At 48.4% G+C, this 25032-nt stretch overlaps 1 protein-coding gene across 1 annotated transcript in view; it reads right to left on the bottom strand.

Annotated features, from left to right (window-relative positions):
• LRFN2 (leucine rich repeat and fibronectin type III domain containing 2) overlaps positions 1 to 25032 on the bottom strand; it is a 178000-nt gene that overhangs the window by 32104 nt on the left and 120864 nt on the right. Inside the window, exon 2 of the mRNA XM_077904129.1 lies at positions 5826 to 7250. Within this exon, the coding sequence (XP_077760255.1) occupies positions 5826 to 7225 (1400 nt within the window). The 5' untranslated portion in view covers positions 7226 to 7250. The remainder of the gene's footprint in view (positions 1 to 5825; positions 7251 to 25032) is intronic.

Here is a 25032-nt window from a genome sequence, read left to right as displayed (position 1 = left end):
CTGGCACGAAGTCAACTGTGCTTGAACCCTTCTGGCACAGGCTCACTACTTGAGGCAGCTCTTACTTATTCTGCTGTTGGGCAGCTCTGAAGCTCATTTCCATTCTGTTCAGTTCACCGAATGTCAACCAGTAGCTGTCGTGGGCCAGGACTTACTAGGAGCTGGGGGTACAGAGATAAGTACACATGGAAAGCACATACTGGAAAGGAAGAAAGATACAAAACCAAATTTCATGGCCAGATGGAGAGCAATGAGAGAGGTATGTAAAGCTGTTGCTGTTGGGCTTTTTTCTCATAATGGGCTGATGCCTACTTTCATATGTGTGTGCGCATGTGCGTGCATGTGTTTTCCTCTCTTCTACTCCTAAGTTCTTTGAATAAGTTAAGGGGAGTAGGTCTTTTTTTTCTAAGCTGCCTCATCTCCAAGGTAACCTTCCTCCATCTCATGGAGCTTCCAGAATCCCATTCTCGTCAGTTGATCTCTGGACACGTTGCAGTTGGTAAAATGACTCTTACGACCATGCCATCCTGTATTACACATTCTACAGCTCTGCTCTGATCAGCTCGAATGATTCAGTGGCTCGTAATCTCTCATGAGCTGAGCATTTTACTTCTGTTAACACAACCAAAAACGTTAGGAGGCTTAGCAGCTCCATCACTCTGTGGCCATGATGTGCTTGAGATCAACGAAAACTCAGAGCCTATGCCATACAAAATTCCAGTCAAGCCAGATGTTCCCCACCTTGTGCTTGTTGAATTGAGTCCTTGGACCCAAGGGGAGGGAATGCACATCTTCCATGTAGTTATCCATGACAATAAGAAAATGGATCAAGCAGCACAGAAATGGGGGCAGAAGCTGAAGAGGCACAGCATGTGCATGCTCACACCAATGTATCAGTCTAGTTACTTGACCAATTTCAAGCACACTCACCAGTACACATTTCTCCATTTTGTCCCAAGTACAGTGTGAGATTTTGTCAAATGTCCTATAAAATTCTGATAAGCTCTGTTTATGGTAGTGAGTCATAGCCAATGGAAACTCCTAGGACATTTTCCAAAGGCACTGAGCACCCGAGAGATTCGAATTCACTTCCCTGTGGGGACGGGTGGGGGTGGGATCTGGTGGAGAATCGCTCTGCAAGGAGGATATCGACCGAGAGGTGCTGCCCTTGAGAATGACAAGGAGGCACACATGTCTGAGCTGCAGGTCCACAGTGTCTCCTGAAGACAGATCGGTAATTGGGCAGGATTTTCTCCTTGGGAACCCATGCTGGGGCCTGGCAATCAGCATTCTTTCCCGAGGGCTTACCGCCATCTGTTGTGAAATCCTTTCTAGAATTTGGCAGGGACTCCATGCCCAGCCTAGCATCCTATGCTTTACGCGGTCTATTCTTGGAAAAGCAGAATATCCGCCCCTTTTCCCATCTGAAGCACTTGTCTTTCCGTCCAGGCTGCCTCAGGACCACTCCCACAGCTCAGCAAGCTCACCTAGCATTCCTGTAGTCCTGGACATGACCCTGGGGGGCCTCGGGATCAGGACTCACATTCTTCGATTCCTTTTCTGTGGTGTAGGTCTTGCCCTTCCTGGGCGGCTTGGATCCTACTTCTGTCTCTGTTTCTTACCCCTTATAACACCTCGGACAAGTTTCTTATATGGAAAGTGGAATGATCATAGTTCTCACCTCCTGGGGATCGTAAAAACTAAATGAGTTGGTTGGCATAAAGCCCTGAGAATAGCGCCCAGCACCAGTAAGCTGTCAGCGCAGATCTGTGGCCCTGCCTGCTTGTTGCTGTGGGGGCAAACCAGAAACGGCCAGGCTGGCCGGCTGGCTCTTGTCTCATCTCATTGCACCCTCCTTCCCAACCAGCAAGCTGTTGTCATTTTTCCTTTTTGCCCCCAACACAGATTCAAAAGCCCCATTTGGCAGCCTTTAGCTCTGTCTCCGCACAGCGTGTGCTCCTCCTTGTTTTCGGATTCGGGCCTTTCTTCCTTTCTTTTGTACACTGCTGCTAAAGTCTGTGCACATCAGGAGACACTGTGAAGCCACTGGTGTCTTTTCTTTCTTACGGGGACAATTCCTATACTAAAAATTCTGTTTCCTTATCGCAGTCCCCTATTTCTTTGGAGCCAGAGTCGCTGTTAGGGTGCTGGGCGGCGTGGCCACAGAGCTGAATCTAAGGCGTAGACTACAGAAGGCCTGGGGTCAAATCAGTCCCGCTTATTTCTGGCCGTGTGAACCTGGGAGAGCGTTCTAATTCTCTCGGCCCCTTCTACTTCTCAGCATGCTGCGGGAGGGGGGCCTGAATGGGACATTGCCCGAAAAGCTACAAGTCAGACACAGAATAAGCAGGCAGTGATGGCAGCTACAAGTCAGACACAGAATAAGCAGGCAGCAGTCTAGTGACTGCTGTCCCTAATCATCTGGTTACAGACTCACTCTGAACTTCTTCTCTAAGATTTTGAAACTCTGTCTTGATGACTGAATTGTGTACCTAACCCTCCTCTTTCATTTCCTCCCCTAAGCATAGCCGACAAGATAATGGTCTTCCTCTCACCATTACTATTACTTTTACTAACAATGATGATCATGAAGCATGTACCTCAAACACCAGCTGTGTGCTCACACTATCTATGAGCTTCTTGAGCTCTGACTCCTCCAGTCCTTGTGACCGTACTCAGAGGAAGTCAGCAGGTTTTTGTTTTTGTTTTGTTTTGTTTTTTAATTCCAAGGTTTCTGGTGCTTTCCTTTCATTTATTTTTATGCACCTACTATCTCCAGGTTCTCACTCACTGAATGCAAGCAGTTTGAATTCCCATCTTGAGTGACTTCAGAAGCAGAGCCCCAGCCCCTCCTGTGCCCCTGCCTGGGCTTCTGGGGCCCCCAGGGAGGGGCACCGTATGGGCGTGCTGCTGCCTGGACACCAACAGCCCCCACCGCCCCCATTCCTCTGCCTTGCCTCCGCCCGGTGTGAGCCTCAGAGCAGGGAGCATTTCGCCTTTACACTTTTTATCAAAGTCAAACCACATAATAAATTCACAAGTGAAGAAATATACTTATTTTCCAAAGGTCAACCTCACAAGTTATCGAAAAAATGCAAATTAAAACAAGTTCCATTTCTCATCTATAAAATTGGCAAAAATGGAAGTATTTACATACTCAATCATGGGCAAAGGTGTGGTCGAAATGGGCACTGTCACTTTCCTCTGATGAGGTCAATAAATATTTACATGCAATGTATAAAGATTATAATTTACTCATTAAATCGGTGATTCAACCCCTAGAAAAATAAGCTAAGGAAATCACTGAACTTGCACAAATATATCTAGGTACAACAATCCATTGAGGCACTACTTTTAATGTTGAAAATGTTCAACAATAGAAGACTGGTTACAGAAATTGTGGTACAGACAAGTGGGAAATATTTGGACACCATGGGAACTAAGCAAGTATAACTTTGAGTGTAAAGAATTAAGAAGTACAAACTAGACTGATCATAAATATTGTTTTGTTGTTTTTTTTTAAAGATTTTCTTTATTTGAGAGAGAGAACACGAGCAGAGGGAAGGGCAGAGGGAGAAGCAGACTCCCTGCTGAGCAGAGAGCCCAATGTGGGGCTCGATCCCAGGACCCTGGAATCAGGACCTGAGCTGAAGGCAGCCACTTGACCAACTGAGCCACCCAGGTGCTCCTTTTCTGAATTGAAATAAAACTGAGATTCCAAATGCCTGATTAACTTTGGGTTGTGGGATTGCAGGTAATTCTTATGTCACTTTGTCATTTTCTTTTTAAAAAATATATATATATATTTATTTATCTGAGGGGAGGCACAGAGGGAAGAGAGGGTCCCAAGCAGACTATGCTCTGAGCGCAGACCTAGACACAGAGCTCGATCTCACAACCTCGAGATCACCACTTGAGCTGATACCAAGAGTTGGATGCTTAACCAACTGAGCCACCCAGGTGCCTCTCTCTTTGTCATTTTCTTTGCTTTCCAAATTTTCTATAAAGACTATTAGTTTTATAATTAGAAAAATACATACATGTATATTTAGGCTTAATGATATACCTATAGATCTCTTTATATATGTATATATGCATACATTTAAGTTAGGTTCTAGTGCCGTTTTTTTTTTTTGCACAAGACTGAGAAGCAAAGCTACTCTCCAGATAAGCCAAGTATGTGCCAGGTCAAGGAAGTGCCTTGGTTTCCACTAGGTTCCATAATGCATCCCTCGGTCTCAGGGACTCCATTTGGTGAATGAACGCCCTCCTTACAAGCACTTCTCCTTCACACATTCCCGTCCAGAGACTTCTCAATGGAGATTGGAGCTCGAAGAACTCTAAACGCTCTTGACTGCTCCTGCACCATGGACCCTTTGTGTGTCTATGAAGCCAATGGGATCCCTTCTCAGAATAATAATTTTAAATGTATAAAAGAAGGGCTCCTGGGTGGCTCAGTCGGTTAAGTGTCCGACTCCGGATTTTAGCTCAGGTCACGATCTCAGGATCATGAGATCAAGCATCATATCGGGCTCCATGTTGGGTGTGGAGTCGGCTTAAAATTCTCTCTTCCTCTCCTTCTGCCTCCCCCATCCCCGACTCACTCTCAGGCTCACTCTCTCTCTCTCTCCCTGAAAAAATAAAATAAAAACATTAAAACACCTGAATTTTAGAAGAATCCAGGCATTCCTTGAGCAGTAAGATTATTGGCCATATGCTTCACGTTTACTGCAAACCGAGGCTGTCTTAAGATGAGAACTCATTTGTGGTTGGATCCTGGACACTCTGGCCTGGATCTATCACCCCGTGATCTCCTCCCTCTGAATGACAGAGGCAATTCTATATAGCTTTTTAGTTTTAACTTCCCTCTCTACCAAGCCCGGGAAATGACCCCTAGACCCTCATCTTATAAATTTACAAGGTCAACATCATGGTCTCTGTTTCCAGATAAAGGAGATTGGTGCCCAGAGGTTTTCTGCATGGGGTGCAGAATGACCCCACCTCTAATACCCAGGCAGCTCCCGTGACCTGCTTTTGCCAATCAGAGTTCATCCAGGGCTTCTGTGAAATCAACTGAGAAAGGGTCAAAGGGACTCTAGGGCTGCTTTGAGGGAAGAGACTTGGTGGAGATGAGCCCAACCAGAAGAAAGGGGAATACAGGATGTTGGTGGGGGGACTCGCTTTTACATTACACGAGCCAACACACTATCTCTTGCTTTCCCGCCCCCCCCCCCGCTTTTTTTTTTCTTCAGCCAGTTTGGATTGCATTCAATTACCTGCAATCAAGCATCCCACCTAAGTCAGGTACAGACTCTCCCATTTTACAAATGGGGACAGATGGGAAGGCCAGGAGAATTAAATGAGTACCAAGTGGCAGGACCCTGATCTGAATTCTACTCTTCCGGACCTTAAAGCCTTAAAGCATGACTGCATGTAAGTCCAGGTGAAGGCCAGATTCATCCCTCCTTGGAGGAGTCAGATCCTTTCGCCAAGAGGTCTGCTCATTGTTCTCCACCTGGGGCTCAAAACAGAAAGTTCAGAGGCTCGTAGCCACATGACCACCTGCCAGAGCCTTGCCCTGGGAGGCCTGGTCCTGCTACATATTCATCTCTTGGGGCTGTCCACGGGAGTTCCTTTCTTCCTAAACTTTAGGCAATATGCTTTCTATGTTCTCTTACCTGCACAGAGGGCATGGTTCACTGCATGAATCTCCCAGGCACCTCTGGGGAGAAGGGGTATGGGAGGGAACAGTTCAAAACCCTCCCCTTCCCCTCCTCCTTCCCCGCCAGCCACCTCCCCTGCCTTGGTGGCAGCCCCCGGCTCACCTGTAAATCAGTACCTCATCGTCGGAGCAGTTGTACTGCAGCTGGTACATCTTCACACGTGGCGCTGACTTGCTGACCGACCACTTGACCAGGGCGGAGGTGGTAGTCACATCGGACACAAGCACAGCCCGCTCCGGGGGGCTTTTGGGAGGCTCCCCGCCCCCACTGCCTCCGCCTCCCCGGCTGGTCTTGCTGGAGCCGGTGATATCAGAGAGGCGGGACTTGGGGGGAGCGGTGCGGCTGGTGCTGTTGCTGAGGTGTGGCAGCTGGATGATGGAGACTTCCACCATGGCCGTGGCCTCCCCGGCGGCGTTGGCTGCAATGCAGGTGAAGGCACCGCTGTCCTGAGACGTGGTGATGAGGATGTCCAGGGTGCCGTTGTCATACACGGCGGTCCTTGAGGAGTTCCCCACCAGGCGGTCATCGGGGGCCACCCAGTGGATGAGGGGGCTGGGGTCCCCAATGGCCTTGCACTTGAGCGTGGCCGCCTGGCCCTCCAGAACCAGCAGCTTGTGCGTGTGCTGGGTGATGAGAGGCGGCTCGCACACGAACTCCTCCTCGCGGACGTGCCAGAAGTAGCGGCCCTTGAGGCCCCCTGGGGAGCCACAGGTCTCCAGGTCATCGTCCCGCTCGAGCCTCCGTAGCCAGAGCAGCTCACAGTTGCAGTGCAGCGGGTTCCCCCCAAAGCTAAAGGACAAGGCTGGAGCAAAGGGCGTGGCGGTCAGGGCGGAGGCCTGGGAGCGGGCGAAGATGGGGTCTGGGGGCAGCTTCTGGAGCCGGTTGGAGGTGAGGTCCAGGCGCGCCAGTTTCTGCAGGTCGGCAAAGGTGCCCTCGGCGATGTGGTCGAGCAGGTTGTGGTCCAGGCTCAGCTGGTGGAGGTTGACCATGCGCCGCACAGAGCCCCAGGGCAGGCCATGCAGGTTGTTGTAAGACAGGTCCAGGTCCTCCAGAGTCAGCAGGAAGTCCTCGAAGGCCTCGTCCGCAATGCCGCCCAGCTGGTTGTTGTTCACAATGAGGTGCTGCAGGTTGACCAGGCCCCTCAGGGTGTCCTCCCCAAGGCTGGGCAGCCGGTTGCTGTCGAGGTGCAGGGAGCGGAGGCTCTCGAGGTCCAGGAAGGAGAAGGGCTGGATGTGGCTGATGGTGTTTCTCGACAGGGTTAGGTCCACCAGCCCCGTCATGTTGGCGAAGTCCTGGCGGCCGATGTGGATGATGAAGTTGCCCCCTAGACGCAGCTCCACTGTCCGCCGGTCGATGTCAGGGGGCACGAAGAGCAGCCCTTTAGAAGGGCAGAGGGTCCCCAGTGACTCAGACAGGTTCTGGCAGACGCAGTACTTGGGGCAGGCGTCGACCACGGCAAACGCCATGCCAAACGCCAGCAGGCCACCAAGCAGGGTCTCCATGGTCTGGTCACTCAGGCCACGGCGCCTGGAAGGGAGGGACACAAGGTCAGGATCAAGAGGCAGCTTCATAATGCCCCACTGGGGCGTCATCCATCACCCTAACCCCTGCCTTACGGAGCAGCAGAGAATGGCCTATGCTTATGTGAGATCTAATCTCTTCTACCAATCAACCCCTCTATCATAGTTCTACTGTTTTTTCTGTCTTACCTCTTATCACCTTCTAATAGACTACTTGATTTGCTCATTAATTATGTTTATGGAATATTTCCTATCTCCCCCACTAGAATGCCAGCTGCAACAACGGAAGGTACTTTCGTTTGTTTTGTTACATCCAACGCATCTAGCAGTGCCTGGAACACAGTAGGTGCTCCATAAGTGTGTTGGATGAATGGATGGATGATTCCATATCAGTGGTTCATGTGATACTCATCAGATTTGAAAAGTGTGCTATGGATATATTTTGAAGCAGTTTTATCTTAATTGGTTTCATGTTGGCATGAAATCAAATTGGACCAGCATTCCTTAGGAACAAAGACATGACAAGGAAAGAGCTGGCCCCTGGAGATGCCAGAGTTATTGGGGAACTAGTTGAAGTTAAGTTACCCCATGGAGAATCTACATAGTGGATGAAACTTTGGGAGTTCAGGGAAGTAAAGAAGGGGGTGAGACAGGAGGCAAAAGGCATGAACTTCTTCTGAGCACTCTACTATGTACTAGGCCCTCTGCCCGGACCCTCACGTACATCATCTCATTTGGGTTTCAGGAATACCCTTCAAGGAAGGGCTTATCCATACATACAGATGAGGATTTGTCCACTCCTGAATTGCCTCCTTCAGATGCTCACTCAACAGTCACCTTCACCCCAAGGCCCCACTCCAACTGTGCATATCCCACTTCCCTGCTTTGGGTTCTCTCCTTGGAGTTAATCATGATCTAAACTTACTGTATATTTATTTTACCTTCTTATCTGGTTTATTACTTGTCTTCTGTACTAGCAACAAAGACCCAAAATTTACATAAGGACTTGTTTGTATCCACCACCCTATACTCAGGGCTTAAGGCAATGCCTGGTGCATAGCTGGTGCTTTTGCATGAATGAATATCTAGGGAAAGAAGAAATGGACTTTGGCTCAGGTCTTTGTGCCTCCAAATCTTAGTTTTCTCACTATTCCATGTTGTACTAACTGTAGTTCTATTTATGTGCTGCTAAAAACATCAATGGAGTTGGACCTTTGAAAATTCTGCACACCGGTTGCGTAGCATCACCCAAAGCAGCATGCTGCAAGAAAGGCCTTCTAAGGCCACTGAGTCGGGATGCGCTGCCTGCTTTTTCTTGCTCTTGCAAAAGCTCTGTATGCATTAGCAAGTGCAGAAGGGTTGAGGAATTCTGCCGCAGTGAAGAAAATGGATTAATGTTTAATTCTGCATTGCCTCCCCTTTTTTAAGCTAAAGATATTCCTGTTTGGAAGCAACAACCATTAATATTTCGAGGAAGTAGGGCTCTAGAGCTCCCAGTTTGAGAAGCACAGGTGCAGAAAAAAATAACCAGATGATTTAAAAGGATATATGATAAATTTAAAAGACTATTCCAATCAGATATTACTTTATTGTGAAGGTATGAATTCTGTTATTGTTTCTCTTTCAGGATAAATCTCCCACCAAGACCCTTCAGGGAGGGTCAGAGACTTAATCCGTATTTCATCTGGAGAGAGTGTTGTTTCTGATCAGCCCTGTCCAATAGAAAGATAATTACTAGCCATTAATGTAACTTAAAATTTTTCTCATGGCTGTATAAAAAGAGAAAGAAGTGAGATAAATTTTGATAATATATTTTATTTAAACCACCACATCCAAAATATTATTTTGCACTTTATCAATATATATAACTATCAATGAGATATTTAACATTCTTTTATTTGTACTAAGTCTTCAAAATTGAGTGTGTATTTAATAGTTAGAGCACATTTCAAGTGCTCACTGGTCATATGTGGCTATTGGCTACCATACTGGGCAGCATCATTGGAGCAGGTGTTAGCTAACTATAGCTAAGAGCCAAATCTAGCCCACCACCTGTTTTTGGAAATAAAGTTTTATTAGAACATGTACATGCTTATTCATTTGCATATCATCTACAGATATGTCGTGTGTGTGTGTGTGTGTGTGTGTGTATGTGTGCACTACATCAGCAAAGGTGAGTAGTTGCAGCAGATATAATGTGGCCAGGAAAGCCCGAAATATTTATTGTCTCACCCTTTACAGAAAAAGTTTGCCTACCTCTGTTGTGGAGGATTTTTTTCCCTCTTCATCTTCTCCATTATAGTCACCCTGATTAAAAGCCCTTACCAAGTGCATTATTGCATACAGTTCTGCCCTGGGCTCCCATGAGCAACCACCCACCCTGTTAGTCCTTGCTCTCACAGACCTGAGGGTTACCACGGCCCACCCTCACCCAGGTCCCACCAGGGACATCCAACCCAGACATGTCTACATATGGAAGCTTTCCACCTGCCACTTTCTCTGTGCTCAAATGTGCTTGGGTCTTTTAGGTCTGTACTTAGCTGGAGCCTGATAACCAGGAATCTTCTCCATCTGCACCGACCCTCTTCTTATTTTTTTAACACAAGGATACATTTTTGCAAGGACTGCTCCTGGCCACTATCTTAGTTTTTCTCTTACCATTCTTGGCCCCATTGCTCTTCATGTCCCAGCTAAGCTCAATGTCTCTCGCTTATAAATGCAATGCTTGATCTTCCTCTAGGATTGCCAACATGCTCTGGGCTCTTCCTGGCCTCTCTCCCTACCTCCACTCCCACCTGGCCAAGTTCCTATTCTACCTCACCTACTCTAGGAAGCCCCTCTACAACTTCGACCAAATTTGGCCTTGCTGCTAGGTGCCCCTTATTCTATCCTTGTCCTACAGATGGCTCACTGCACTTTTAATCATAATTTCTTACTTACTTATCTATCTGCCTTCCTAGACTGTAAACTCACCATGGTGGTAGAGTCAGGGAGTCCCTATTTCTCTGGCTACCATGTCTGCTCAAGTAGAGATGAATGGTATCCCCTCTACCCACTGGGGATTTAGGGACAGCCAGTCACACCCAGTGATGTCCCTCTCTAGTTAAGCTGGAGGCAGCTGTATGCATGCATGTGTGCATGGGTAGAGAGGGAGGTAGTGTGCTGAAAGCCTATGGCCCTAAGAGAAAGGCATTCTCCTTATAAGCTCTTGTCAGTTAACACTGAAGTGACTTAAGGCTAAGTAGCACTTCCAGCATTTTCGCATCATGGTGCACACAGGAAATGGTAAGGTAGTCAGTTTCCTATGAGTCCAAGGCCAAGCTTGCTGATGGCCCATGCTAGATCTCTTCATTTCATCCCTTCCTCCACCCTCTCTGATCCTGCCCTATGCCCTGGAAGGTTGGCTGTCTGGGCTGCATGGTGCCATATGGACAGACTGTGCCATCCTACAGCATCCTCTGGGGCTAGCCATCCTCAATCCTGCCTCCTGCCCTCTTCTGCAAGCAGGAAGGACCTGAATATTCTGGGGTGTATACCCTGCATAGGGCCCATCGTTTCAAACAGTTTTGTCCTTGCAAATTATTTTTTAAAAGTTTGTTAAGGATTAACAAACATCTAATGAATTCAAAGCCGTGACATAATAGAGCTGGGTAAATATATTTTAAGTAATCAGCATGGAAGATTACTGACAGAGAAGTGACTATTGAATCTTAATTAAAATTGTATTCTGAGAACTGTCACTTAATATATTACTCTCACAGCCAAACAAAAAGCAGCTTAAACCCCAGGTTAGGAGGGAGGCGAGGGGAGCATGTGGATATGCACAACCAGAGTGGGGGGCTCCCTCTCCTGAGCAGGAAGGAGCAACTAGGTCCCTCTAAGCATGTCTGCATGGGGGAGGTAGCAGAGGGGAGCAAGGAGAGGTGGAGATAGGAGTAGAGTTCTGGTCTCAGGAACAAAAGAGTGGATGAAAGCAGGCAGGAGGGGCTACGGGATCATTTGTGGGCAAAGCTGAGAGAGGTGCAGGGGGATCAGAAGCGAGGCTGTGAAATGGATGCTGGTATCAAATGTCAGCATCAGCCTTCATGCAGAGGAATCCATCTGCAGAAGAGCAAGAGCCTGTCTGCTAGGAATGTCTATGAGCCCAGGCTGAGGGGTGGGGGTGGGGACCTGCCTGGAGAGGCAGACGGAGGAGCCAAGAAAGGAGGAGAAAACTGGACCTGCAGTGCCCACAAGAATCCATGCGTCTCTAGTTAGAAACAGTGTTTCTTCCTTTCCTGGGTTTCAGGCAGTTTTCCCAGCAGCTCTGCCAGGTGAACGCCACCACTGGTCCATAAGGTACTCTTGTGCAATTAGGAACAGGTGTCCCTGCAGGGCATTTGTAGGTCCCCTTCACTGGACAACCTTGCACAGTGAACAACCTACCTTCCCATACCTTTTATTTTTATTTTTTTATTTTTTTTAAATTTTTATTTATTTATGATAGTAACAGAGAGAGAGAGAGAGAGAGGCAGAGACACAGGCAGAGGGAGAAGCAGGCTCCATGCACCGGGAGCCTGACGTGGGATTCGATCCCGGGTCTCCAGGATCATGCCCTGGGCCAAAGGCAGGCGCCAAACCGCTGTGCCACCCAGGGATCCCCTTCCCATACCTTTTAGCCTTGAGTATTGCTAACCCCACTTCAACCACTAGGAAATGAGGTTCAAAGAGGTTTGGCATGGCCCAAACTCTCCCAGCTACCCTAAGAATAACTGATGACTGTCTGGCTCTAGGCTGTCCTTGGAGTAGAGCAGCCACCCTTAACTCCCACCCAGAGCCCCCGCCTCCCCTCCCCTCCAGAGGCTTCCATGTGCCTGGTGTACAAGGAGAAACTGGCTGCTGCAACCATGGGATTCTTAGTAACCTGTGATGGCCCAGCTGTTTGACTAAATTTGGGCACTTGTGTTTCCTGCTTAGGTATGGGGTTCTCAGGAGCAGGAGCCTAACCAGCTCGGAAAGACCCACCTGTCAAGCTTCGTGGTGGTGAGTCTCACACACACAAACACACACAAGCGTGCATGCACACACACGCATGCATGCACACACTTAAATATACTGGCAATAAATATAGCGTGTAGAACTAGGCTGATGGTTTGTAATCAGAGTCTCCAGATGGGATTTTATATTTAAAACAAAAGGGAGAAAGAAAGATGAAGAGAGAAAGCAGAAAACTAATGGACATGGCGGCAGAAAATGCAAGTTCCTGTTCCTTCACTGGATGGTGAGACCACAGACTTTCCTCCCCACTCCCTCCAGCCCCTGGGCCTTGCCTCTCTGTCAGAACCACCTCGAGCTGTTCCAGACAGAAGAGGCAACATTTAGCAGATGGCTGGCACGATATATGTGATATCTCTCCACCCTGATTTCCATTTAAAAGATACCTTAGCAACCAGCCAAGGAGCCACCCGCCCCTGGAGCCTGTAAATCAAGTAAGATGCCTGTCTCTGCTTCAGGTAAAAAGAAATGGCCCCTCCAGGGTGCTCCCAGCCAGGAAAGTGTGAATTAATAAAAGTGGGAGGGGTTCAGATCTGTCAGGAGAGGCAGCTGCCTGCACCTTCTTTCCAGACTTGCCCTCCCAGAGCACTTATTGCTCCCCATAAATCATTCCACTCAAGGCGAGCCCTGGAGGGACCGGCTCTGGAGCAAGGGGATAGGGAAAGGAAACTTGACTTCCAGACAAGAGCTGATGTGGCTGCTTTTTTTTTGGCCTAGAAGTTGGCAGGTGGTGGCCCTGCCCCCAATCCCACATTTGGCTCCAGCAAGAGGCTTCCGGCCCTCTCAGCCCCGTGTCCAGCACCTCCATCTCCCAGATCCTCCAGAAATAACAGACTGGGGCTCCTTCTAAGGATAAGAAAAACAAGTTAGCATTAGAGAGCTGATTTCCCAAACCCCCTCTCAGATGCTGCCCTGTGTAGAGATCCTTCTAGAATCCTGAGAAAGACGGAAAGAAGCAAGCTGAAGGAGTATGTGCTGGAAAGAGAAATAGCCCAAGACCTTAGAGTTCCCAGTCTGATGGGAGAGGCACAACCTTGGACCTCAGGCAGCTCAGCTCCTATGTTGTTTTTTTTTATTTTTCTCCTATGTTGATGCTGGAGTCACAGCTTCTAGGTTGAAGGGGTAGGGGAGGGACAGAGAGACAGAGGCTAGAAAGAAAGAAAGAAAGAGAGAGAGAGAGAGAGAGAGAGAGAGAAAGCCAAATCCCCAAGGGAGCCCCTTCCCTTCTGAAAGGTCCCATTTTCTTGGCATAGTAAGATACTCACACAGGATGGGCAAAAACATTCCCTGTGCTGTCCCTAAACAAAACTAGGGAGGCAGAGACCACATCCAAAAATCCCCAAACTTCTGCATAAACTAATTTTAAAAAGTAGCCTGAGACAGCATGGGCAACAGGAACAAAAAGGGGAAATAATGTTGAAGACATCAAAAGGGCAGAATGAGCCCATTTACGCTCTGTTTAAACTTCTATTGTGCAAGATAAGCAGTTGTTATCATAAGTAAGTTATTAAGCTCAGAGCTGCTTCCTCTCTGTTCTCAATGACAGCATTATGCCTCCGTGTTAACGCATCCATGATAGCTTTTATTGTGTTGCAATGTAATTATGTGTTTCCCTGTCTCCTACCCCATTCACCTGGGAACCCCTTCTTGGCAGGGACTGTATTTTGTTCAGCTCTGAATCCCCAGTAGCAAGCTCAGTACCTGGCACAGAGTAGGCATCGGGGGACATGTTTGATAAGAGAATGAATGAATGACTAGCTGAAAATGAGTGCTCTCGCATGATCAGATGGACACGTTGGCACCTTTGCCACCCTGCACACTCTGACTTCTTGTAGGAGCATGCTTGCCTTGTCTGGGGCAGGCCAGGCGCGCTGGAGAATGCACCAGAGAGCAGGCTCTAACCAATGTTTCCCCATGAGAGGGGTGGAGGATAACTACCTCAGCTCCCTCCTCCTCCACTGGAGTGATGACTGAGACATGTTCTTTGTTCTTCAGTCTTCTAGAGGTCCCCGGTGACAGTGAGCCCAGTTGTCCTTTGCAGTCACCTGCTCCTCACAAACTGTGTTAGCTGTCTTCCCCTCCCCACCCTCCACACCTCTTCCCACATGTTCTGCAATCACCAGCCAGATAAACCACTTACATTCAAATCCTTGTCTCAAGTCCACTTCTGGGAAATCCAGCTCAAGGCAAACTTCTTAATTATAACTCTCACTACGTAAGGTACCAACTGAGTTTGGGTCACTGTGGAAATATCGCATACATGGAAATAAAAAATGATACGAAAATCACACACGTTCTTGTCAACAACAAAAACAAAAAACAAAAAAACTAGCAACTCTGGGAAGGAAGGAGACCTGAGTTCCCACACAAAGGATTGGTAGTAAGAGTTGAATGGCAATTGTTTTCCACCCAATGTATTCACGACCAGGGCCATGGAGCACTGCGCCTTTTGTCGGAAGATAGCTGTGAGTCAACATGTGAGTGAGTGTGACCAAGGGAGGCCCATGTGCAGACACAGTGGAGCATCAATGTCAGGGTTGGAAAGTGAATGGAGAGGTGTGTGTGTGTGTGTGAGGGAGCGGGCACGTCTCACTGATCACAAGCCTGGAAGCGCCTCATGTGTGAGTGAGGGAGTGTTGCATGAATGGAGGTAAGTGAGTAGAGTGAGTGAACAGGGTGTGTTTGTCTGAATGGAGGGCTGGCTGTGTGGGTGAAGGAGGGCCCAGTTTTACGAATGAGGACCTGGATGTGAATGAGACTGCCCGTGAGCCCTTGGTGTGTGAGGAGGAGAGAGGGAGCCAGCTTGTTTGTTCGGCTTTGATGGAAACAAATGCTGTTTTGCTGCCGTGTTGTCAACTACAGATGCATTAATCTCCATGGTTGCCTGTGATCTGTCCCTGCTTAGGGGACACAGACAGCCCACAGGGCTGGCGGCTCTCAGCATCAGTGTAGGCCTCGACCTTCCTCCCTGTCCCTGCCTGTCAGCCTCTATTCCAGCCCTCAGGTGAGTGTGTGGGAGCTCTGGTTTCACACAGAGAGACTGTTGCTTTGATTCAGTCATGACTTTCAAGATTCCTTCTCTAAAATACCCCCTGCCCCTTTTTCGAGCACTTTTAGGAATCTATCACCTGAAGCCTCAAGCAAGGATCGTACTCTGGGAAGCTGGGTGGACTACTCCTTTTGTACCTCAGAGGGAGAAAGTGGAGGGTATGGATACACAGGGATGCATTTCCAGGCACCAGGGCCTCCCTAGTCCTTTCTCCCTGGCCCAAATCCGCCCACCCTACAGATGCATGTCCAAGGACCCAGTCCTTGCCATCTTAACCCTTAATCTTTCCCTGTTTTAAATCACAGAGCACCTCTGGGTTCACTGACTCACCAGCACCCACCCCCAAGCACCTTGACCTTTCCCTGGGCCCCACACTCAGGGGGGCAACCTCAGTGTGTGGTCCTCTCTGGGACTAGGCTAATGAAAGGAGCAGTGGGGTGGATAATTCAAAACGGCAGATAATCCAAAACTCATTTCCATTTGGCTAGGGAAGGTTCACACTATGATTTACTCTCCTCATTATGTTTGGCTCAGGCTAAAATTAAAATTGGCTTTTCTTCTTCAAGCCATTCAGGCTACAAGGTGGGCAATGCCTGGATAGCATTAAAGTTCACTCCAGCTGGAGAACATAATTTAAGGTCCATATCTGACTAGAATATCAGACTTGAAGGTCATTGGAGATAGGAGTTAAACCTCCCTCCTTAGACTACGGCTCTCTGAGGACAGGACTAGGTCTCCCTGGGGCTCCCTGGGGGCAGGGCTGTGTCTCCCCTCAGACTGGGGCTCCCCGAGGACAGGGCTGTGTCTCCCCTCAGACTGGGGCTCCCTGGGGACAGGGCTGTGTCTCCCCACACACTGGGGCTCCATGAGGGCTGGGCTGTGCGTAATCTCTATATCCCATGCATCTGCCTACAGTTCTGCCTTTGGAAGTTGAAGCTAGCATTACCAGTGGTCTGCTGCTCTCACAGCTGGTCTCTTCATCCCACTCCTAGGGGTCCTAGTGAGGACCAGGCCTCCCGGAAAGCAGCCCTGCCCCGTGGGTAGGCAGAGGGGCTTCAGCTGGGCAGCCCAGGACAGGATACCATTAAAATTCACAGGCTACTCTGAGAAGGTCTCATTACAAAGGCCTGTGGTTATTACCCTGCCCTGTTATTATGTGTTTGCTAGGACATCAAGCATGGCATATTTAATCTTGGGCTCCTAATAACATCTCTGATTATCAAAACAGAAAGAATTTAGACAATCAAATTGGCTTCTTGATGGGAGTTTTTTGGTTTTTGTTTTTTGGGTTTTTTTTTTTTTTTTTTGCCTGTTTCATGTAGCCTGTTGGTGGTGGCGGGGCCGGCGCTGCTTGCTGCAAAGAGGAACGTGGGTATAAAGAACCCCATGTTGCACCCTCAAGGTCTGCCTGGTCTTTCTCTGGCCTGGGAATTGAATCCTCAGCTAATGGCCAACCTAGACTTATGAGGTGACCCACAAAAGCAAGAGGGCTTATCAGTTGGGGCTACCATTGCTGTTTTATAACCCCCACAAATTCACTAGCAGACATAAGGCATAAGAGAAAAGTCATAAGAGAAAAAAAAGGGCTTCCTCCCACTTTGTAATAAGCAAAGGGAACATGGTCCTCCTGCCTGTTCCTTCCTTATGTTGCTCTCCTGTGTCCTCCCAGCTCTAGGGGCGGAGGGGCAGAGACATGTTATTACTCAGGGTCCTGGGAGGAAATAGACAAGAGTGGAATGGCTACTGGAAGGCAGTTTAGTGATGGGACAATGTATGGGAGTATGGGCAGGGTTAGGGGTATGGGCAGGGTTGGGGGTGTAGGCAGGGTTAGGGATGTGCACAGGGTTAGGGTATGTGGGCAGGGTTAGGGGTGTGGGCAGGGTTGGGGTATGCACAGGGTTAGGGGTGTGGGCAGGGTTAGGGGTATGGGCAGGGTTGGAGGTATGGCAGGGTTGGGGGTGTAGCCAGGGCTAGGGATGTGTACAGGATTAGAGGTGTGCACAGGGTTAGGGGTGTGTGGGCAGGGTTAGGAGTATGGGCAGGGTTGGGGGTATAGGAAGGGTTAGGGATGTGCACAGGGGTAGGGTATGTGGGCAGGGTTAGGGGTGTGGGCAGGGTTAGGGATGTGCAGAGTTAGAGGTGTGCACCGGGTTAAGGTGTGTGGGCGGGGTTGGGGGGGCTGTAGCTCCCAGGCTCCAGCTACAGAGGGGAGGCTTTTACCCTTTTGTCCCAAAGAGTGAAGGGGCAAAGAAGAGGTTTCAGGAGCCCCAGGCCTGTTACAGCCACAGGAAAAGAGCTGCCCACAGGAGGTGGTGGCCCTGAGTGGAGGACCCATGTGCTGACAAACTGCAGTCTGGGAGGGAGCCGCCCCAAGGAAGTTAGCGTCTGTCTCTCTCCTGCTGCTGGCACCTGCCTGCAACCAGACCCAGGAAGCCAGAGGGCAAGGTCAGCCTCCAGGGCCACGCAGCAGGGCTGTGGAGACGTCACGTGGAGGCGCAAAGGGAAAATAATCTGCTCACAGAAGGAGCACCCTTCACTGTTGTCAACGTTCCCAACAAGTTGGCAGATAATCAGGCCACTTGGAAGCGCAAGAAAAACAAGGAGGAAGAGGGAGGAGGGATGGAAAGGCGGGAAGAAGAGAAAGAGAAGAGAGGAATCCATTGGAGGCAATAAACCCCACAGACTCAAGGGCAGTAAATATGAATTCAATTTGGTTTTGCCATTTACAGAGCCGGCCTTCTTAAGCGCTGACAGGCTGATCAGATAAAAGTCACTGTCACCACCAGGACGGCACATTTAAATTTTTATTGCAAACACCAGGCTCCATTACCCTGGGATTTGCTCTCTGCATTCCTAATATTGTCTTTCTTCACGTTGGGATGTGAGCGTCCTAACTCGCGCCAGCGACGGACCAGCGGAGCAGGAAGAGCGTGCTGGTGCTCCAGCCGGCATTCTGTGCTCTGGGTCCCCATCCTGGCCCTGCCCCGGACCTCAGCAAGTCACTTCCCCTCTTTGTGCCTCAGTTTCTACATCTGGGCAGTTTGGTTCTGTGTGCACGTGTGTGGTGGGGAGGGGGTGGGGCTCATCTAATCTGGTCCATTTCCAGTCCATTAAATGAGATTTGGGGGATGTGGGTAAGGAAGACTCAGGCCACCTGAGCACCCTAGGCACTCCCACCCCAGCCCCCTTGAGTGTGGGGAATGGATGAGAGGATCGTCTCGGTCTTGTAGTCTGCAAACCTCACAGGGTTTTCTCTCTCTCTCTCTCTCTCTCTTTTTTAAGTTAACAAACTCATCTGTCCTTCCCTTTATCTTCTTTTCCCTCCTGTCCCCATTTCCCTCTGCCTCTGCCTGTCTTCTCCGTCCTCTCCTTTTATCACCTTTGTCCTCCACCCTGGACACTGTCTGGAGTAGAGATCTCTGGAACACTGCAGCCAGTTTCTCCCTCCTACAACCCTTCACCCCACCCCTCCCCAACCCCCCACAGCCACAGAGCTGCTGGACTTAGCAGCAGGGACTCAGTCACGCCTCCATTGAGACCCACTGCCCATGGGCATGCAGGACACGGGGCGGACAGGACTGGACAGGGCATCTCCCCTTCTCTTCAGGAGGAGCTCACAAATACCTGGATAACCAACTCAGCAAGGAGGAGGGGCAGTGTCTACAGTGTATCTCTACCTGTTATCTCTACAGGTATCTATACCATTTGAGAGTGTAATACCATTTGCCCATTTTACAGGTAGAAAAACTGAGAGTAGGGAGAAGTATGGCAAAATGCTTATGGGGATTTTTCAGGGGACACTCCTCCTAATTAGAGAGATGGAAAGCTTCTTTAAGGGGGTAGCACTCATTGTGGCCTTGAATGATAGGTGGTAGTATCTCCGCCGCTAAGGAAGGTGGTCTTAATGAGAATGTTCTAGAAGGACAAAGATTCAAGGTGTTGTGGGAGTCAGAGGGGTGTCTAACAAAGTTGAATAATTATAGAAATCTTTCAAAAGAAGACCCTCTCGGAAGTCCCAGTAGGAGAAGTGCTGTCCTAAGAAGCCTGATTAGAGGGAAGGTGGCTAGTGGGAAGCACACAGTCTCTGGAGTCCAGCCACCCCACTCGCTTGAATCCTGGCTCTTACTAGTGTGTGATTGCGGGCAAGTTGCTTGACCTCTCGGTGCCTTCAGTTCCTTGCCTGTGAAACTGGATAATTCATAGCGTTGTGAAGATTAACTAGGTCACTCCGCGCAAAACACTTAAGCAGTGCTAAGTACAATAGTGAAATCGCAAAACAGGGTCACCCATTATAATTCTTATTCTATGACTGTCTTGAAGTCACAATGGACTGCTCTCAAAAGAATCTTTGGTAAAGAACAGATCTGAGATTGCCACTGAAATAAAAAGCCAAAATGTAAAACATATTCCAGAGTTCAGCAACCGCCCCCACCCCTGCCCCCCCGGGGATCTCTGCCACTAGCTGAAGAAATTCTCTTGTTGTAGGTCACATGGGTAGAGGTTAATGCAAGTAAAGCTGGGGTCAGGAAGCAACACTTGAATCTTCCTCCAACCTGGCTGCTCCCATTCCAGGGCTAGGCTCCGGGTAGTTTGGGGCTATATAGGATGCCTCCAGGTCCAGCAAAGAGGCAGACTTTTTTTCTTTAGTGAGGGAGCCTTCAAAGGCAAAATTCTCTAAGACCCTTGAAAGTCCTAATGAAGCCCTGCTCAGGGTACTGGGGGTACTCTCTGCTCACTCACCCTGCGGACCTCAAAAGAGAAGGGCCTTCCACTCCTCTTTGATCACTTCCGGTTTATCATTAACTCCTCCTCTACCCCGTTCCTAACCACCAATGGCCACACACACAGCTGCTTGTCCCATGCTCCCTACACTTCTGTCACTTAGGTTATGTGTATTTATTGTGCTAAATCCTCAGCAGCTATAAATATTTATGGAGCACCGCTGCGCTGGGCTCCATACAGAGTCTGAATAAATAGTTCCTCACTGTTCTCTAGGAGACTGCAATCTATTACAGGCCAGACAGAGAGACCAGCACTGAGGGAGGAGGGAGAAGTGTGGGGGACAGATGACAGATGACAAAAGCAAAATCACCTGCCTCCCTCTTCAAACTCAAACTCACAAATAAGCAGAGCTGTCTCCCACCCCCCACCCCTGGCTCAGACTGGGGCTCCCTGAGGGCAGGACTGTGTCTCCCCTCAGACTGGGGCTCCCTGGGGGCAGGGCTGTGTCTCCCCATCAGACTGGGGCTCCCTGAGGGCAGGGCTGTGTCTCCCCTCAGACTGGGGCTCCCTGGGGGCAGGGCTGTGTCTCCCCATCAGACTGGGGCTCCCTGGAAATAGTCTTCTATTTCTTCACCATGAAAGTAGTTCTTTGGGAACACTGTTTATACTTTCTCCTTGTAAGAGGTAAACACCCTCATTGAACTTCTCATTAACCTCAGGCTAAGCACATTCCCACCCTGTGCCTCAGTTTCCCCTGTGTACATATGGGCATTAATTAGCTTTTAAGTTGCTGTAATGTTGGGGGACCTGGGTGGCTCAGTTCGTTGAGTGCCCAACTCTTGGTTTCAACTCAGGTCATGATCTCAGGGTCCTGAGATCCAGCCCCTCTTCAGGCTCAGGCTCAGTGAGGAGTCTGCTTGAAGATTCTGCCCCTCTCCTCACATGCCTATGCTCAGTCTCCAAATAAATAAATAAATAAATAAATAAATAAATAAATAATCTCTTTATAAAATTAAAAAAAAATAAAGTTGCTATGAGTTAGGATGTGGAGTGAGACACAGTAGTAAGCCTCACCCAAGTCTCTCTTCTTCCCCCAGACTTGACTACCTTTTGCGTCACCACAGACATGCACACTGTCACTATCTGGTGATGTGCTCTGCCTGCACTAACTGGGGATCAGGGATTAGAGAATTTTATTTTATTTTATTTTTGAAAGAATGTTTATTTATTTATTTATTTATTTATTTATTTATTTATTTATCTATTTATTTCTTTATGAGCGAGAACATACAAGTAGGAGGAGGAGCAGGGAGACAGAGAGAGATTCTTAAGCAGACTCGGCGCTGAGTGTGCAGCCCAACTCGGGGTCTATCCCAGGACCCCAAGATCACATCCTGAGCAGAAATCTAAGAGTAGGATGCTCAACCGACTGAGCCACCCAGCTGCCCCTAAGGAACATTTTAAAAGCTGGCCTCCAAACCTCTACTCTTCTGCGGACTTCTCATCTGGCTAAACACCCCGTTTGGCTTCAATAACTCTGTCTCCAAATATGGATGGAATCACCATAACCTAGTGGTGAACATTTATCAGCTCTTCACTACCTGCTAACCACCTTATGCTTTAACCTCTCACTTTCCCCCCCATGGCATGCAGGGAGTATGGTAAATATCCCTATTTTACGGGTAAGAAAAGTGAAGCTCAGAGAAGTGCTCAGTGGTCCGTCTGGGCTCTCAGGGAGCTTTGCGGGCATCATCAGTCTCGGGACCCTAGAACTTACCACCTATGTCCTCCAGGAGAGTCAACCAACAAAATCTGCAGAAGGCTCTAGCCAAACAATAGTCAGAGCACTTTCTTATCAGGCATTTAATGGAGAGGGAATGGGGAGATCACCCCAGAGGTTCGGGGCAGGGGGCCTCACACTGACATTTCAAAGGTCAGGGTGCTCCCAGTATTACAGCACAAGCCGATGAGAGATCAGGGGGCTGCATGCTCTGGAGCAGCAACCTTCACATGGGTCCCACTGCAGAAGGGAGTAAATGAGAATCCTCCTCTCATTCACAGTATCACAGGGCCTCAGGATTCAGGGGGCTTGATGATTTGGGGTAGGGGCTTATACTTTTCTGCTATCAAATGGAGAAACAGGATCAGGGATTGGTTGAGGCAGTGGGGTTCGTGTTTCTCCAGCAACCCCTGGACTTCAGTGAACTCAGCAAGCAAGTGCTCCCCTCCAGACCCTACCTCACCAAGCATTGAGTAGGGTGAAAAAAATATTATTCTGATAATCAGAGAACAGAAGGAATTTGAAGCCAAAAGGGAGCTGCCTCTGACAGGGTGTGACTACAGCTGTCCACACTCTCCTCCTACCTTCAACTCCCTCAAATATACAATGGGAAGGGTGTTTGGAGGCAATAAGATCTCTGAATTCTCTTCTGGTTCTAACCTTTTGGGATCTTTATCTTGCTGCAACATTCCAAAAGAGCAAATAAGTCAATGGTTAAAATATTAATGTCTGATTATATGAAACAAAAATTCTGTACTGTCTTAACCAAGGAACAGAATCCCTAATGAAATTTTAGGCACCATCCTCTGACTCATGGGGCAGTATGTGGAGATACTGTGAGGCTGGGAGAGTCTAATCATTTCTCCTAATTCACATTACCTAAGTGCCTCCTGCTGTTCGACAGACAGCAGAGCCAGGGAAGATGAATGCCTCTGACTTAAGTTCCCAAGAATTGCTGAGGAGATAGGGTGGCAGCTCAGTAGACCAAGGAAGGGGAACTGAATCTATTTTGCTAAAGAGATGAAATGAGGGCAACTTCTTGGTGTAATTGGGAGAGGTAATGGGGAACACACATTGGATAGTCGGGAAGGCAATCAAATCAACCAGGTCTTCCTTGACATCCAGTGCTGTGCTCTTCCTCTAAGTACAGAGACTCCCAGTTACCCCCTAACATCCATTCTCTCCTTTCCCAGTAAGAATCCTCAGGTGTTATTTGCCCTAAAAACCATGCAGAATAGAGATTACATTTCCCAGTCTCCTTCGTACCTACGTGTGATCATGTGACAAGTTCTAGCCAATGGGCTGTAAGTAAGCCAGTTGTCCGTGGTATCCTAGTGAAGTCCTTAAAAAAAAGGCACCCGCTTCTTTGTCCTTCTCTGTTTCCTAAGGACTGGAATGTAGATGCACAGATAGAGCTTGAACAGCTATCTTGGTTCACCAGTTGGTAGCCATGAGTTGAGGATACAAAACAACAAAATGGAAGGAACCTGGGTACAATGGCACCACCACATAGCCCTGGACTCCCTGCAGCGTTTTGTTTTTTAATTATAATTTTGTTTTAATTATAATTTTTTTAATTATAAGAGTTCCCATATACTGTCCACCACACTTTCCCCATCTTGCCTACCCATAGTATATGGTCAAAATAGGAAATCAACCCTGGTGCAATGCTATTCACTCAAATACAGAACTTACTCCGCACCTTTACATGAGAGAGAAATACAAGTCGTTCTCATTTAGGCCACTTTTATTTGTTCTGTTTTGTTTTATCACTCACGATGAAATCTATTTCTAACTGGTATGATTTCCAAAAAGTATAATAAGGTAGCATCGCAGCTCCATCCTGAGAAAGGTAGGTGGTAGGCAGAAGCCAAGCTGGCCTGGATGCAGAGAACAATCAGACAATCTCTGGGCCATGCGGAGAAGTCTTTTAGGATGGTGAGAGGCAGTAGACTACCAAGCCATCTTTCCCTTTGAAGGTGCTGATAGAAAAGCTGTCTTCTCCCACCTCCTTGCTCCACCACCCACTTCTGCAGGCATGCTGGCCTCCGTCGCTAGCTCTGTGCTTGCCCTTCTCCTGCCGGAGCCATCGCCACACCCACCTCTTCCCTACCTAGAGCTATGCATCTCCCTGCTAGTTCATGGAGACTCGAGATGCTCATTAGTGTTGCAAGCTCCTGGCCCATCAAAGTCACACGTCAGGAGAGAGGAGCGAAGGCGGGTGACATTTGTTGGTATTTTCAACTCGGGCGAAAACAAACAAATTGTGCTGGAGTTAAATGTCAAAGGCCCCTGAGCATATTGCAAGGGAGGGAGGAGCATTTTCTCATAGGGACAGACTTGTTTGTGTCCCTGAATAGGTGTGCTTGGGAGATTCAACTGTGCCGAGGGCTGCAAGGAAGGCCAAGTGGGTGGTGCTTGTCAATGTCCAACTGCATCCCACTGGGCAGACTAGGCAGTCCCAGGTGAGGACACTCATTCGTCATACATCCATTCATCCAGGGAGCATTTACTGAGCACTCACTATGTATAAAAGACCGTAAGAGGTGCTATGGGACAGCCAGCAATGAAACAAATATGGCTGGTCCTCACCTCCTGGGAATGGTCTTTAGAGTGCACAGAAGGTGGATAAACATCTAACATAAGAAGAAAATGCCCATCATCACTAGGGGTGCAGTGTTCTTTGGGTTCCCAGATAATGGAGGGGGAAGGAGGACCAGGGATGAATTTCAGAGGCTTTGCCATGAGGCCTGAAAGATGTCCAACATTTAGATGTGCACAGAAGTGAGTTGAAGATGCTATTCATCTAAAAGATAGCATTGAGGCATGTCCACTCACATTACTCTTAGCTTTCCTATCATTGCTCCTCCCAAATAAAAGGGAAGCGCCCCTAAGGGAGCCAGATATATGGGACATAATCTAGCATAAGCAGAATTTCTGGGGCCTATGAATTTATTGAAAGTGTGTGCTGAATTTTGTGTGACCATGGGTTTTTTTTTTTTTTTTTTTTGAAAGAATGTCCTCAGCTTTCATCAGATCTCTAAGGTAAAGGCGATTTTCCCCCAAAGTGGAACCCCTGTTCTACTGGTGAGAAGTAAAGCCTCACTAGATATCAGACCATTACTTGCCTGACTGTATCTACTCTTCCTGTGCAAGTTCTATTTCCTGAGACCTGCCTTTATCTGGAGAGGCTGAACCAGCCCC

This window comes from Canis aureus, chromosome 7 (genome assembly GCF_053574225.1).
Source record: "Canis aureus isolate CA01 chromosome 7, VMU_Caureus_v.1.0, whole genome shotgun sequence".
In the NCBI taxonomy this organism is placed as follows: domain Eukaryota; kingdom Metazoa; phylum Chordata; class Mammalia; order Carnivora; family Canidae; genus Canis; species Canis aureus.
This window is presented reverse-complemented; position numbering and strand designations above follow the sequence as displayed.